At 44.3% G+C, this 16,919-nt stretch overlaps 1 protein-coding gene across 2 annotated transcripts in view; it reads right to left on the reverse strand.

Moving 5' to 3' along the window:
- ARFGEF1 (ADP ribosylation factor guanine nucleotide exchange factor 1) overlaps positions 1-16,919 on the reverse strand; it is a 331,110-nt gene that overhangs the window by 67,653 nt on the left and 246,538 nt on the right. For both annotated transcript variants that reach the window (XM_063923866.1, XM_063923867.1), the window contains exons 17-21: positions 16,518-16,602; positions 15,923-16,094; positions 13,074-13,225; positions 12,625-12,753; positions 5,081-5,239 (exon numbers count right to left, since the gene is read on the reverse strand). In XM_063923866.1, coding sequence (XP_063779936.1) covers positions 5,081-5,239; positions 12,625-12,753; positions 13,074-13,225; positions 15,923-16,094; positions 16,518-16,602 — 697 coding nt within the window. The remainder of the gene's footprint in view (positions 1-5,080; positions 5,240-12,624; positions 12,754-13,073; positions 13,226-15,922; positions 16,095-16,517; positions 16,603-16,919) is intronic.

Raw genomic sequence — 16,919 nt, forward strand, 5'->3', positions numbered from 1 at the left:
TCAGATTTGTGGTACAGGATTGTCAGTACCAATTCCAGACGTTGCCGTTCGGTCTATCCACGGCTCCGAGGGTCTTTACCAAGGTAATGGCCGAAATGATGATACTCCTTCGAAAGAAGGGAGTTTTAATTATCCCGTACTTGGACGATCTCCTGATAAAGGCGAGGTCCAGGGAGCAGTTGTTGGTCGGGGTAGCACTATCTCGGGAGGTGCTACAACAGCACGGCTGGATTCTAAATATTCCAAAGTCACAGCTGGTCCCTACGACACGTCTACTGTTCCTGGGGATGGTTCTGGACACAGAACAGAAAAAAGTGTTTCTCCCGGAGGAGAAGGCCAAGGAGCTGTCATCTCTAGTCAGAGGCCTCCTAAAACCAAAACAGGTGTCGGTGCATCACTGCACGCGGATCCTGGGAAAGATGGTAGCTTCCTACGAAGCAATTCCATTCGGCAGGTTCCATGCAAGAACTTTTCAGTGGGACCTGTTGGACAAGTGGTCCGGATCGCATCTTCAGATGCATCGGCTGATAACCCTGTCTCCAAGGACAAGGGTGTCTCTGCTGTGGTGGCTGCAGAGTGCTCATCTTCAAGAGGGCCGCAGATTCGGCATACAGGACTGGGTCCTGGTGACCACGGATGCCAGCCTTCGAGGCTGGGGGGCAGTCACACAGGGAAGAAACTTCCAAGGACTATGGTCAAGTCAGGAGACTTCCCTGCACATAATTATTCTGGAACTAAGGGCCATATACAATGCCCTAAGTCAGGCAAAACCCCTGCTTCAAAACCAGCCGGTACTGATCCAGTCAGACAACATCACGGAGGTCGCCCATGTAAACCGACAGGGCGGCATGAGAAGCAGGACGGCGATGGCAGAAGCCACAAGGATTCTCCGATGGGCGGAAAATCACGTGTTAGCACTGTCAGCAGTGTTCATTCCGGGAGTGGACAACTGGGAAGCAGACTTCCTCAGCAGGCACGACCTCCACCCGGGAGAGTGGGGACTTCATCCAGAAGTCTTTCAAATGATTGTAAACCGTTGGGAAAGGCCACAGGTGGACATGATGGCGTCCCGCCTCAACAAAAAGCTAGAAAAGTATTGCGCCAGGTCAAGAGACCCGCAGGCGATAGCTGTGGACGCTCTAGTGACACCGTGGGTGTACCGGTCGGTTTATGTGTTCCCTCCTCTTCCTCTCATACCAAAGGTACTGAGGATAATAAGGAGAAGAGGAGTAAAAACTATACTCATTGTTCCGGATTGGCCAAGAAGAGCTTGGTACCCGGAACTTCAAGAAATGATCTCAGAGGACCCATGGCCTCTGCCGCTCAGACAGGACCTGCTGCAGCAAGGGCCCTGTCTGTTCCAAGACTTACCGCGGCTGCGTTTGACGGCATGGCGGTTGAACACCGGATCCTGAAGGAAAAGGGCATTCCGGAGGAAGTCATTCCTACGCTGATTAAAGCTAGGAAAGAAGTTACCGCAAACCATTATCACCGCATTTGGCGAACATATGTAGCGTGGTGTGAGGCCAGGAAGGCCCCAACGGAGGAATTTCAGCTAGGTCGATTTCTGCACTTCCTACAGTCAGGGGTGACTATGGGCCTAAAATTGGGTTACATTAAGTTCCAGATTTCGGCTCTATCGATTTTCTTCCAGAGAGAACTGGCTTCACTACCTGAAGTTAAGACTTTTGTTAAGGGAGTGCTGCATATTCAGCCCCCTTTTGTGCCTCCAGTGGCACCTTGGGATCTCAACGTGGTGTTGGATTTCCTAAAGTCACATTGGTTTGAGCCACTAAAAACCGTGGATTTGAAATATCTCACGTGGAAAGTGGTCATGTTGTTGGCCTTGGCTTCGGCCAGGCGTGTATCAGAATTGGCGGCTTTGTCATGTAAAAGCCCTTATCTGATTTTCCATATGGATAGGGCAGAATTGAGGACTCGTCCCCAGTTTCTCCCTAAAGTGGTATCAGCTTTTCATCTGAACCAACCTATCGTGGTGCCTGCGGCTACTAAAGACTTGGAGGCTTCCAAGTTGTTGGACGTAGTCAGGGTCCTGAAAATCTATGTTTCCAGGACAGCTGGAGTCAGAAAGACTGACTCGCTCTTTATCCTGTATGCGCCCAACAAGTTGGGTGCACCTGCTTCAAAGCAGACTATTGCTCGCTGGATCTGTAGTACGATTCAGCTTGCACATTCTGCGGCTGGACTGCCACATCCAAAATCAGTGAAAGCCCATTCCGCGAGGAAGGTGGGCTCTTCTTGGGCGGCTGCCCGAGGGGTCTCGGCTCTACAACTTTGCCGAGCAGCTACTTGGTCGGGGTCAAACACATTTGCAAAATTCTACAAGTTTGACACCCTGGCTGAGGAGGACCTAGAGTTTGCCCATTCGGTGCTGCAGAGTCATCCGCACTCTCCCGCCCGTTTGGGAGCTTTGGTATAATCCCCATGGTCCTTACGGAGTCCCAGCATCCACTTAGGACGTCAGAGAAAATAAGAATTTACTCACCGGTAATTCTATTTCTCGTAGTCCGTAGTGGATGCTGGGCGCCCATCCCAAGTGCGGATTGTCTGCAATACTTGTATATAGTTATTGTTTAACTAAAGGGTTATTGTTGAGCCATCTGTTGAGAGGCTCAGTTGTTATCATACTGTTAACTGGGTATTGTATCACGAGTTATACGGTGTGATTGGTGTGGCTGGTATGAGTCTTACCCGGGATTCAAAATCCTTCCTTATTGTGTCAGCTCTTTCGGGCACAGTATCCTGACTGAAGTCTGGAGGAGGGTCATAGTGGGAGGAGCCAGTGCACACCAGTAGTCTAAAGCTTTCTTTATAGTTGTGCCCAGTCTCCTGCGGAGCCGCTATTCCCCATGGTCCTCACGGAGTCCCAGCATCCACTACGGACTACGAGAAATAGAATTACCGGTGAGTAAATTCTTATTATATATACCTATATATAGAGGTGACCGCGAGCAACCTCACCGCTGACCACAAAGTTCCCACCATTGAAGATAATGGAGCAGCATAGTGCTATGCGCTGTCTGACAGCTCAGACGCGCACAGCCAATCAGGAGAGTGCCACGACGTGGTGCTCCCTGATTGGCTGAAGGGACCCTCTGTGACAGCAGTCACGGGGGGTCCCGGCATTCGGGGAAAGGGGTCCCATGTGTAAACATGGGACCCCTTTCAGTGCGTGGTCCGGCTTTTGCGTTTTATTTTTTTGCCAAGTACGTGGATTACAAAAAAGAAGAGGCAGATCTACACTGGATTTTGGGGAGTATAATTTTATTTTCATGTACTCCGTGGATTCTACTTGGAGAAGTGGACCGAGTCGGCGTGTCAACATAGGTAAGTATGTGTGTGTCGGCGTGCATGTATGTAACAAAGTTTTACTTTCACGGTGTGCGTGTACTGTTTTTATTTGGGTATTTTTTTTGCAGTAGAACTACAGGTACCAGCGGGCCAGTTTCCCCCCCGCATGCTGGTACTTGTGGTTCTCCAAGTACTAGCTTGCGGGGGAGGCTTGCTGGGACTTGTAGTTCTGCTACAAAAAAACAATATTATTTTATTTGACACAAGGCTATCAGCCCCCCATCCGCAGCCCTTGGTTGGGGGGAAGGGGGGGGACAGCCTCGAGCTTCACCCCTGGCCCTTGGGTGGCTGGAGGGGGGGACCCCTTGATTTAAGGGGTCCCCACTCCTCCAGGGTACCCCGCCCAGGGGTGACTAGTTGGGGATTTCATGCCACGGCCGCAGGGACCGGTATAAAAGTGTCCCCCGGCTGTGGCATTATCTCTCCAGTTAGTGGAGCCCGATGCTGGTGTTAAAAATACGGGGGACCCCTACGTCTTGTCCCCCGTATTTTTTGCACCAGGACCGGACGCAGAGCCCGGTGCTGGTTCTAAAAATACGGGGGATCCCCTGTCAATTTCCCCCCCGTATTTTTACAACCAGGACCGGCTCAAAGAGCCCGAGGCTAGAAATGCTTAGGAGGGGGGACCCCACGCATTTTTTTTCTTGATTTTTAACCCATTCCCACCCCTTCCCACTGAAAAACATGCTCTGATCTCTCCATATTATTTTAGTCAGTAAAAAAAATAAAAATATTCTTTTAAAAAAATATATAAATAATACTTGTGGCTCCTAATAGACAAACCAAGTAGATAATCCCTTCTAATATAAATAGATATGCTATTAGCAACAAAGACAACACACAAAAAAACCATGCTTTTTAAATTTTTTATTAGATTCTGCCACCAAAATGAGGCGGACTGAAATTGACTGTCGAAAAGCACTGTTGTCGAATCGACATTCTTCAATTGAATATACTTTTGTCGAAAAGCCGCATTTTTACCATTGCAGACATGTCGAATTTGACAACTGTCGAATTTCAAAAAGTCGAATCTGAAACGGCCGTTTTTTTGACGAAAAGTACTGTATTGCATTGTCGAATTTTTTTGTGTGTCGAAAATGTCCAGTTTTTCGACATTTGCGGCAATTCGACCGCAATTGCATATACCATGACTAATGCACATACAGCGCACCCTGTATACACAATGAATGGCATACTATGACTACATACAGTGCACCCTGTATACACAATGGATGGCACACTATGACTACATACAGTGCACCCTGTATACACAATGGATGGCACACTATGACAAATACACATACAGTGCAACCTGTATACACATTGGATGGCACACTATGACAAATACACATACAGTGCACCCTGCATACACAATGGATGGCACACTATGACAAATACACATACAGTGCACCCTGTATACACAATGGATGGCACACTATGACAAATACACATAGAGTGCACCCTGTATACACAATGGATGGCACACTATGACAAATACACATACAGTGCACCCTGTATATACAATGGATGGCACTCTATGACTACATACAGTGCACCCTGTGTACACAATGGATGGCACACTACGACTAATGCCCATACAGTACAACCGGTATATAGTTCACAATGGATGTCACACATGTCTAGTAAATACTGACGGCATAGTTTTTGTCCTTGTTACAACATCCACACATGAAAGAGGACCAGGTACCTCATGCCAAGAGCTTCCCAAGTAGTTTCCATCTGTGTGAGCCACGGTGATGAGAGTTTTGATGGTATCTATATTCTTCTGTTTCATCTCCGTAATTCCAGAACTCACAGTTAATAATGTAAACCTCGCCAGAGCCTGGACATAGGCATCTCTTTCAAGCTAAAACACAGAAAAAGGCTATGACTGTAATACAGAAATACACAACATACAATATGAGAAAGCCAAGGACACTACATGATAAAGCACAATAACTGTTAGTATATAACGTATGGTAATAACGGGTGTATTTATGGTGGCCAAGGACTAGACTTACATATCACCTTCTAGCCCAAGAATAAATCAGGAGGCACAGCACACACTTAGGGGGATATTCAATTGTTTGAAAAGTCTGTTGGGTGTCTGTTTTTTCCTGTCTATTAGATAGGAAAAAACAGACACCCAACTGACATTTAAAACATTTGAATACCCCCCTTAGAATCATCTGTATAGGCGATACACATGAAAGATGACTGGTAGCCTCCATAACTGAGGCCATGTATAACTATTTTACCTATGGAGCATAGATGGAATAAATGCCTTATATTGTACATTGTGTATCGTTAACCAAAAAGCTGTCACTACAAATGACTCTTACCCTGTGTACTAAAATAAGCGGTCACATTTCCTATTGGCACAGCCAGGGCAGCTATGAAGGCTCCAACCACATAATAAAAAGCTCCAATTTGTGCAAACAGAAACATAACTGTGTGACTCACAGAATTTGCATCTACAGCAGTGACTTATGATATTCTATAACCGTTTCAACAAAATAAACATCATCATAGAATTTTCATATCTACAACATATAATTTACATATATATAGAGAAATGGAAATACAGATTTATTTCTTTTGCATAACTCTGTTCTACATGGAGAATGTTTATCAGTAATAGACCATTTCAAATAAATATTGCCAGAATGTATTTTTGTAACAGTCTGAGAAATTCATTTTCCGCTGTATTTAAGGCACTAACTAGAAAGTTGCCTTTTCTTGCTATGTCTGCATTATCTTCAATAGTCTGACTAATCACTGAAACAGGGAGGATGGATGATTTCTTGCTTATTTCACAATGAAACTGCCAGAAACAGCCACTACCGCCCTCCCATTCATATGGTTACTGTATAAGCAAGATCTGGTTCAAAGGGCAGATGTATTAATCCTGGAGAAGTGATAAAGCAGTGATAAGTGCAAGGTGAAAACGCACCAGCCAATCCTGTCAATTTATATATTGGAGCTGATTGGCTGATGCGTTATCACCTTGCACTTATCACTGCTTTATCACTTCTCCAGGCTTAATACATCTGCCCCATGAGGGTGGAAACCCATTACTCACCTTAGCTAGGTTTGGCTAAATACAGTGGTTTCCAAATACAAGAAGCCTCAAAACTCCCTAATTGTACTTATTTGGACAGGATTCATTTCCTTCATCAGTCCATGAGTCACCCCCTTCATATGGTCCCAGTTTTTCATACCCTACTCCTATATTTTATTTCCCCATACAGTCACACTCCACCTTAGATATAACCTTAATCAATAAATGTTAAATTAAATAGCCCATATAGGTGGAATGAGTTTATTATGTATGATGTCTGTGCCGTGAACATCTCTGTTGGTACCTAGTTATCAATCTGATTTCCAAACTATATCCAGAGGTTTTGTCTCTGTTGTTACTACTGCTGAAAGGCGGGGGCCCTGCTCTACATATTTTGGGATGGTTCAGAAAAGGCCCCTTTTGTGGAAAAAAGTCACACTTTATTTCAAGCAGGAGTAAGGCATCCAAAAGAAAATTCTAAGGACACAGCAAAACCAAGCCCCTGCAATATTGCAAATAGACCACTCCCCAACATGGTAGACTGCTGTCTATAATCATGATCTGCAGCACTGCCAAGCAAAAGGTCTTCAAGTAACCCTGCAACTGATGAAGAAAATTAATCATTTCGGAACACGAGACAGCCTGGAAATATGGTGAAAACACCAATTTCAATGTAATTTATTGGGAAGCAGACCAGGGGAAAAAACAACATCTAACATATCTAAACTGACGATACATGTGACCTTCTAGAAGCTGTATGGTCTGGTGAAGATGGAGATCTGCTAGCTCAAGTCTCTGGGCCTTCACCAAGCTACAGTCCAAAAATCGAGACACTCATGATTCACCAGAGATGCAATAGCAGGGTCATAGAAGAAAGAGGGTTCACTACGGCTGGCCGGCGGTCGGGCTCCCGGCGACCAGCATCCCGGCGCCGGGAGCCCGACCGCCGGCTTACCGACAGCTTGGCGAGCGCAAATGAGCCCCTTGCGGGCTCGCTGCGCTCGCCACGCTACGGGCACGGTGGCGCGCTACGCGCGCCACACTATTTTATTCTCCCTCTATGGGGGTCGTGGACCCCCACGAGGGAAAATAAGTGTCGGTATGCCGGCTGTCGGGCTCCCGGCGCCGGTATACTGAGCGCCGGGAGCCCGACCGCCGGCAAACAGAAGACCACCCGAAGAGGGGCGCCGGGAGCCCGACCGCCGGCTTACCGACAGCTTGGCGAGCGCAAATGAGCCCCTTGCGGGCACGGTGGCGCGCTACGCGCGCCACACTATTTTATTCTCCCTCTATGGGGGTCGTGGACCCCCACGAGGGAAAATAAGTGTCGGTATGCCGGCTGTCGGGCTCCCGGCGCCGGTATACTGAGCGCCGGGAGCCCGACCGCCGGCAAACAGAAGACCACCCGAAGAATATCACTTTGATGAAGGCTCAGACCAAAATATAGCACAGAAATGGAAATGAGCCATTTGTAGAGCAAGACTAAAGAGAAACATCCATGATCTCAAAAGATGGTGAATAAATGTTGAACTATTTGGTGGGCAGAAATTTGTTGCGTTCTTTCAAGTCTATTACAAAATGAAAGAGGTATCCTTTTTTATTTCTAGGAAATACGCAAATAAAAAAAATACCTGTTTGCAGAGAAACTGGTATCACCTTCATCTCTGTAATGCTTAAAAGGTTTTCCTGTGCATTAAGACCTAAGGAAATTCATGACTAAAAGAAATATGAAATGCAGGAACCAGCATCTTCAATCATAGCTGAGGATTATTAGGGGGATCATTTGCTTCTTACTATTGTTTCAGTTTCCAGTTCCCAGGCTCCATTCCCTCACATTCAATATCAAACATTAAGTCTATTCAGAGTTGGGCTGGGGGGGCCTGGGTGTTAGGTACCTCCCCTGTGGGCCCTAGTGCTTCAAGGTTCCACCCTTTTCTGTGAGGGGAAGGGGGTTAACGGACACGATCGGAGGGGGCTGCGCTGTAAAGCCTGCTCTGGATGTGTCATAAGTCCTGCTGGTGACTTGAGTAACTGCTAGCAGCTGGCTCCTAACCCAAAGAACTAGCTGCCAGCTCCTGAGCTGTTATGGCCAAATACCCCCCTTCCCCTTACTGCCTGAGTCACCGAGTCCTCTTTACAGACACCCAGAGATCCTGCTCTCTCTTCTCTTCCAGGCAGTCTGTCTATTCTGCTACTCCCTACCACCCCTGCCCTTTCCTCTTAGCCTGTTTCTGTATTCCTCCTGTCACAGAACATTGCAGATGCAGTACACTCTGGAGCTCCATAGGGGACCAGACAGATCCTCTCTCTGGACAGGTACTGTAAGTGCCAGTGGAGGTATAAAAATGTTTTACTGTTATCTAGAGGAATGTCATATTTATACAGTGGGGAGGCGTGTATTTGTTTTTTTCTGGGGGTTTTGGTGTTTATTTTAATACTGTCTGGTGGGGAGAAGGGTGTATTAACATGTGTGGAGGGGTATATTAATATTATCTGTGTTATATAATGTGATGCACTCTGCATTATACAGTGGTCACTGCATTGCTCTCTGTATTATATGGCGGTCAATGAGACACTGTCTATATTATATGGTGGTCACTGTAATGCTATTATATAGTTGTCACTGTGTTGCTCTCTGTATTATTTATCAGTCACTGCAATGCTCACTGCATTACATGGCTGTTACTGCAATGTTTACTATATTGTATGGCAATCACTGTGACACACTGTATAATATGGCAGGCACTGCAGCTCTCCCTGTATTTTAAGGATCCGACAAAGCACTATTCAAGTCAGATTTGGCCATTCTCGACAGTTTATAAAGTCGGAATGACATTGTTGTAAAAGGGGCCAAAAACTGTCGAATTTGGCCGTGTTTCTGACAGAAGCACGTGGATCGGCGACTTTTCCACCGATCCACGTGCTTTCCGACAAGTTGGAATTCCCGACTTGTCTGAAAAATTAGGGCTCCATTGAATAGACACTTCCTATATTACATGGCAGTCACCGCGTTGCTCTGCATTATATGGCGGTTAATGCAATGTTCTGTTTATTATGGCGAACATTGCAATGTTCTCTGACACACCTTCTATCAGCTGGTCACACCTCTTCAGCTTACCACCACCACCACCCTTCAATAGGCCCCTACCACTGCATTTCCCACGTGAGCCCTTCATGCCCCAATCCAACACTGCCTCTATTCCTCTTTTCTTGAGCCGTGTGCTCATTAATGCTATTTCTATGGAACCTCAAGAGTATGTTAAGTCACACACCTTTAAAATCATTTAGTTCAAGTCATATTCTGTACATGCCCTGGGGTAACAGCTTTAAATGAGATCTAAAATAGAACTGGACCGAAAATAGTTTTTTCTTGACAATTTCTTAATGGCTTCCTATCATTGTGGCTCTGAGATGGCCAAAAAGATAATTGCACCATTTATCTTACATATCCCAAATGAAAGAAATGATGTTTTACTTTTATAAAATTGGGTAGACTAGATATTATTAATATTTATGAACTGGGAAAGGCAACTTTTGGCATGTTACAAGGAAGTGGACTCGTACCGTCCAAAGGAAGCCATTGTTAGTCTTTTGTTTAGAATCTTTATTAGCACTGGTAGCAGAAAACAGTACAGAAATGAAAATAAGCCAGGTGCAGATGTGTCCTCCTACATCAGAGGTTCTCAAACTCGGTCCTCGGGGGCACACACAGTGCATGTTTTGCAGGTCTCCTCACAGAATCGCAAGTGAAATAATTAGCTCCACCTGTGGACCTTTTAAAATGTGTCAGTGAGTAATTAATACACCTGTGCACCTGCTGGGTTACCTGCAAAACATGCACTGTGTGTGCCCCCGAGGACAGAGTTTGAGAACCTCTGTCCTACATCATTGCTGCAGCCATGTTAAATAGCTCTTCTAGTCGCGCCTAGTCTTTAGCGTGTTTACAAATGCCGGGCATATTTTTGTGCATTTTTCCATTTGCAGTCACAATCCCGATGGTCAGGATACTGACAGCGGCATAAATCTCAACTGGCTACAAAATTCCAGATAAAAGTGCATGAGTGATCTAGCATAAACTTCTTACAATATAAAACATACTCAACAATCCTACTGCAAGCAGCGAACCCCTTTAAGGTTCCCAAACTCAGGGGCAGATGTTCTAAGCAATGGAGAAATATAGAGCACCAACCAATCAGCTCCTACCTACCACATTACAGGCTGTTTGAAAGATGAAAGATAGGAGCTCATTGGTTGGTACTTTGTATTTCCATGGCTTAGAACATCTGCCGCTAAATCCTCAAGGCACCATTACAGTCCAAGTTTTAAGGATATCCATGGTTGATCACAGTTGGTTAAACCATATTGACTGAGGTACTAATTACGTCACCTGTGCTCAAGCATGGTTATCCTTAAGACCTGGACAGTTAGAGAGCTTTGAGGAGAGAGCTTGGGAATGTTTGCTTTAAGGAATATAACTATCGGCTGTATTAGACAAGAATAAATCAGTTTAAAGGCAGGTTAATGAAAAACATAGCCATAAGAAGTAACAGATAAAAATGTACTGTAAGTGTCTCACTTTATATGCGGATCACAGAATGATCACTGTTCTTGGAGAAACGCAGAGGTATTAAACACTGACTAATAACATTGCACCGAGGAAACTGATAGGAAGGGAGAGCTGCAAGGTGAGATAGATGTGCCCCGGGGACAAAGGAAAATGATTACTGGAGCGCAGTGCCAATAATTACATTGTACAAATTACATTCCATTGTACCTGAGCATTGCAGACCGTTATCAGTGCAAAGTGATAACAAGTAAATATTACCACCTTGAAGAGGCTGCTCTATAATGAGAAAATACTTTTTAATTTTTATATTAAACACCATAAAATTTTATCAGTTACATAACTGACTTGCAAGTAAAATGTGTCCCCCCCCCCCCCGAGTTTCTGCATTGCAGCGATAGTTCCCAAGATACTCATGCCTGAATCTGAACGCATGACTCAATTCCCTCATAGGAAACCTGACTGGATGGCGTGTGTTATATTCATATACGGCGCTCCAGGATGTCAAAAGATGAAGTTCATTTTTAATGTGGATTTTTAATGTCTATTTATGTGAACATGCTTCATTTAATGTTTCTTCCATGTTTAAAGTTTGTTTTTCTTTATATGCTACAAGTAATTGAATGGTCAAGTATTTGCATAGAAACGGTTGTACCCCATGGGACTCGTACCATGTTTCCCCCTCACTATGTTACACTGACAGCAGAAGGACATCATGGACGTAGGCCGAGTATATATAGTGGTCTCAAGCCCATGGTGCACTGCTTCATGTTAAGCGCGATGACGAAGAATGGCTCTGTCACTAGATATTGTCCTATGGAGGACTTCCTGCCAATAAACAAGTATTCAATGTAGATTATACGCATGTATAGGTCTGAAAACGTGAAAATTAAACCTATGATTGAGATGTGGAACATAATATGCACCAGGGGCAGGTGAAAACTGGCTTCATGTATACAGTCTTACAGTGTACGCAATGTTTAAAAAAAAAAGGTACTAACACGTGTGTCTCTATGCCAAGAAAAGACAACACCCAGATCAGAGGATTATCATCATGTAGTATATCACGTATGCAGAGATTATAGCAAGTGAAATACAAGCAGAATTTCAACAGCACACAATATTGATAACAATTGTTTTTGTTTTGATCTTTTTAAGAGATGGTTATCGGGATTCAGAGCTTGGGATGCCAGCAGTCAGAATACAGACAGCGGCTTTCCAACACTCAGGATCCCGATACCTACTAGGTAACATAACTATGCTACCCCTAACACCCAACTGTAACCCTCCTTACCCGCAGCCTGACCCTAACCTTCTTATAATCTGGCTTCAGGGTTCTACATCCATTCAGCTAAAGAGCACTAGTTAGGTCAGGCACTGATGCTGGCGGATGAGGCCGGGCTTGCAGTCAGTCTTCCGCCAATTCATCCCAAGTGTTCACTGCGGTTGAGGTCTGGGCTTTGTCTCTCAAATATGAACCATTCTTATGTACCATGGATATTATTATTCACTCCTATGTAGCCAGTGAAACATATGGGAACAGTCCAATGCCTACGGAGAAATGCCTCTGCCCTAGAATGCCCTGACGGGCACCAGACACACTGAAGATCACAATGGAGATATTTACCTGGATACTGAAGATACATGCAATCCTTATCGCACAGCGAATTCCCTCCAAACAGAGAGAGGCGACATCTGTATCATCACAGTCCTGTAACCCCACACTGAACGCTGCAAGGAACGGGGTCCAGGCCAACTGCAGAACAACGGAACATATATCAGCCACATGTGGCGCATTACACCACATAAAGATGGACAACACGTTCTTAGCTGGAAATTCCTTTTTATTATGAGTCACATTTTAGTGCTAAAATAGCATGTCTGTATATAACATACTGTAAGCAACTGCGCCATACACACACATATACAGGAAAGGATTTATTCAACTAATCCCCATAAGGAATGTGTGTGTAGTGTATCCACTACAAAGAACAGAACCGGAAGGTTCCCAATGTCTATGATCTCTGTGGGGATGGACACCCAGTGACACAGGCACTGCCAGGGAATACAGCTCACCTTAAACATTGGCCTCACATGCTCCAGATGAGTGGCACTGGTGAATGGGGCCTGGACGTGACTTACTGCCTCCATCAGAGCCTTCGCTGTCTTCGCCATCTGCTCCATCTCTAAGTTGTACAACAACCTCCTCTGCTTCTCACTAGCCACACCTGTAGCAGTCATTGAGAGGACAGAGGTTACAAACAATCTCTGACAATATGTTCAGATTAGAAAATAAGATCATTACTGAATAGTAAGCACACAGTAATCAATGCCATACTCAGCCCATGTCACCCATGTTACTAAAATGGAACATGTCCAGCGGCCATATGCCCCATCACTTTCAGATAGTCATATAATATTTATGCCCTTATTTATCAATGAGTGATAAATTTCCCTGTGAGTAATAAATTGCACCAGCCAATCAGCTCCTAACTTCCATGTCACAGTGAAATGTATCACTCATTGATAAATAAGGGCATTAGTGTTACTATAAAAGACAAACACTTTCAGCGTTTTGTATAAAATGTTGAGTGTCTATTTGTTTTATAGCAACCCTGTATATATTACTGTGCAGGGCACCGGCTTCACTACTTTGTGTTATAATGGACATAGGAAGGCTAGGGCACTAAAAGCTCAGATATCTAAAGGATTGCCTAAGAAAGTGTCTCATGCCAGGTGTGTGGGTGCATTCTGTGTACATCATAAAACTTCTACAGGAACCCAATGTTCTCACATCACACTTCCTGTCACACCACTGTGGATGGGTGGTCTTCAGTATGCTGACTGACGGGATCCCGGCGCACAGTATACTGGCGCCGGGATCCCGACAGCCGGCATACCAACACTTATTCTCCCTCGTGGGGGTCCACGACCCCCCTGGAGGGAGAATAAAATAGCGTGCCACCGTGACCGTAGCGTGGCGAGCACAGCGAGCCCGCAAGGGGCTCATTTGCGCTCGCCACACTGTCGGTAAGCCGATGGTCAGGCTCCCGGCGCCGATATGCTGGTCGCCGGGAGCCCGACCGCCGGCATACCATAGTGAACCCCTGTGGATATCTACTATTACTGCTGCTTGTAATGCTGTACTGTACCCTGGAAGAATAATAATATGGTCACAGAATTTGCCCATTTGTCTCCATGATAATTAAAGGATAAAAAATAAAAAAAATAGCACATTTTGGTTGGCATTACTGGTGATGTCACTAAGCATATTATGCTTTGCTATGTTAGCGTGCTGTACATCTCCGCAGCCAATGTTAGCGCTAGACTAAGGCTTCTGATATTTGTGAACACGAATCAAGAATCCTTTATATTTTACTTTTCGCAAAAGTTGTAGTAGGAAATCAATGTGAAATTGTATTTTACCTTTACACTTTCTATAAGACAAATAACACTCTATAGCACTACAAATCCCAGCATGCCCTGCTTCAGTTTTAGCATGCCTAATACAAAACTGCGGCAGGGCATGCTGGGATGTGTAGTTCCAAAGCAGCTGGAGGGCCACAGGTCGAAGACCCATGCACTTTAAGGTTCAAAGAACTAATTCAGCACCATAATGCGACCTAGCAATTAGTAATGGGATGCGTTTAAGACACCAGCTGTTGGGTTCCCGGCAGTTGGAATACAGATGCCGGAATTCCAACACACATCAGAATGCCGATGCCGGAATCCCAACAGGGTCAGGGGACTGATGCCGGAATCTCAACCATAAGTATAGCAGACGGGTTACGGATAGGGCCGGGGGGTTAGGTTTAGATGCCACCCGAGGAAGGGGGATAGAGTTAGGCTGCGGGGCGAAGGGAGGGGGTTGGTATGTAGGGTTAGGCTGAGGGGAGGGGGGGTTAGGGTTGGGCACCACCAGGGGGTGGTTAAGCACTCAGGGGGGAGGTTAGGGTTAGGCTGTGGGAAGGAAGGATTAGCAGGTAGCATACTTACCTCGCCAGAGTCTAGTTTAAAAGTTTGGGATGACGGCGTCGGTATTGTGACCGCCAGCATCCCGTCCGCCAGTCACGCATACGGAATCCTTAGTAACACTCATAAACATATAACTAAATCTAAGTAAATCTTTCCATGTTAGAACTAAGAATATTAAAGATGAGGTTATGCTTCTTGAGAGAGTCATTTTTTCCATGTACGGGACTCGTTTGCTGGTGTACAGAGAAAAAGAACAGGGAAACATTTAATAACCTACAATTATAGCTTGTAATTAACCATATAAGGATAGTGCATACAACCTGACACATTTTCCGCTGTGTCATGTTACAACCTGCGTTTCACACTGGATCAGCTTGTAGATTAGATTTAACATCTCATTTTTAAATTACAATCAGCCATTATTCACTATCTTCTGCTTCTCTACTTATCTGTGTTACATGTCCTTGTCCCAGATGGAGCCAGCTACAGGATTATACCAAACATACTGCAATGGCTCTATGTATCTACAAAGCATACATCTGACAGTGTCTCCGTAAGCAAACACTAACACAATTACTATAATTATTGTGCTTAGAAAAGAAAAAATTCCAGATCTATCCTTCAGTCTTGCAGTAACGGGATCCAGTCTGGATCCAGGCTGTCAAAATACCAACCCCGGTATTGAGTAGGGGGGTTAGGAATAGGCTGCGGGAAGGGAGGGTTAGGGTTAGGGGGTTAGTTAGAATTGTTTCCCGATCCCTGTTGGGATACTTACAATCAGGATGCAACGATCGGTATATGGACAGCCGGCATCATAACCGCCGGCATTTCAGCCACAACCCACACAAACATTTCTATAGCATTACAGGACACCACCAATAGAGGTTTAGAGATTTAAGGAACAGGATGTTATAGCCACATATTCACAGGGACAAGTTTTCTCCACTCACTTGGTTTGGACGATTTTGTGGGGATGGCTAGCTCCTTTGTCTCCTTCATGGAAATTTTCTTCCCGGCAATTTCATTGTAGATAGCGGAGAGATACTCTTCAGGGAGATCCTTGCTGTCATTAATACCTCTGTTCATTTTGATATACTGTTCTTTTGTCATTTTGTTCTTCACCTATGTTACAAAAATAAAAGCTGTAAGATGTTATTCTCTAACAAAGCTAAACTACGCAAGCTCAGTAATCCATATAACTGTACAATCCGTTTATTTAGTAACATCTGCAGAAGGCATTAAAAAAAACAAAAAAACAATTGCATCTTGGCCGATATTAGTTATCGCATCTTGGACAGGAAACACGCCCCACTGTGAGTTCAGCTCTTTTCATACATTACAGAATTATAAAAATATACCAGTTTTCTTTTTTATTATTTTTATTATAATTTACTAATTGAGTATACCAACACTGCATACATTGCAGCAGACTTAAAACATAATTTACGCAGTTGGGGCAAATAAATATTAGTCTATTCCTCATACATTTCCATTCTGTACTAACACTACGGCACACAAGTAACACAACATAATTAGCTAACGTACCTGAGGGCTGTGAAGATCGGTTGTTAACATGATAATGGAATATGCCAAAACATAAGCGGTGTCTGCACTAGCAAACAAGGTTTGTCTGAAATATAACAACATAATGAAGATTAAAAGAACATGCATAGATTTACTCTAAATGAAAGTTAATTATCATAAAATTAAAACAGATCTGTAACCTACATTTCTTTATTTGCAATGATTTTCATTTAACCATGATTTTGACAGCGCATCAATATAAAGAGGCTTGTTAATGTGTTCTTGTATTTATTAGGCTGAGTTAATGTGTTCTGGTATTCATTAGGCCGAATACATAAATATTTCCTTACTAATCTATGAATGTTACTTATCACTGCATAACACTGCATCTCGGTGAGGTAAATCTTAACGATCCTGATAGGT

Source organism: Pseudophryne corroboree, chromosome 5, assembly GCF_028390025.1.
Source record: "Pseudophryne corroboree isolate aPseCor3 chromosome 5, aPseCor3.hap2, whole genome shotgun sequence".
Classification (NCBI taxonomy): domain Eukaryota; kingdom Metazoa; phylum Chordata; class Amphibia; order Anura; family Myobatrachidae; genus Pseudophryne; species Pseudophryne corroboree.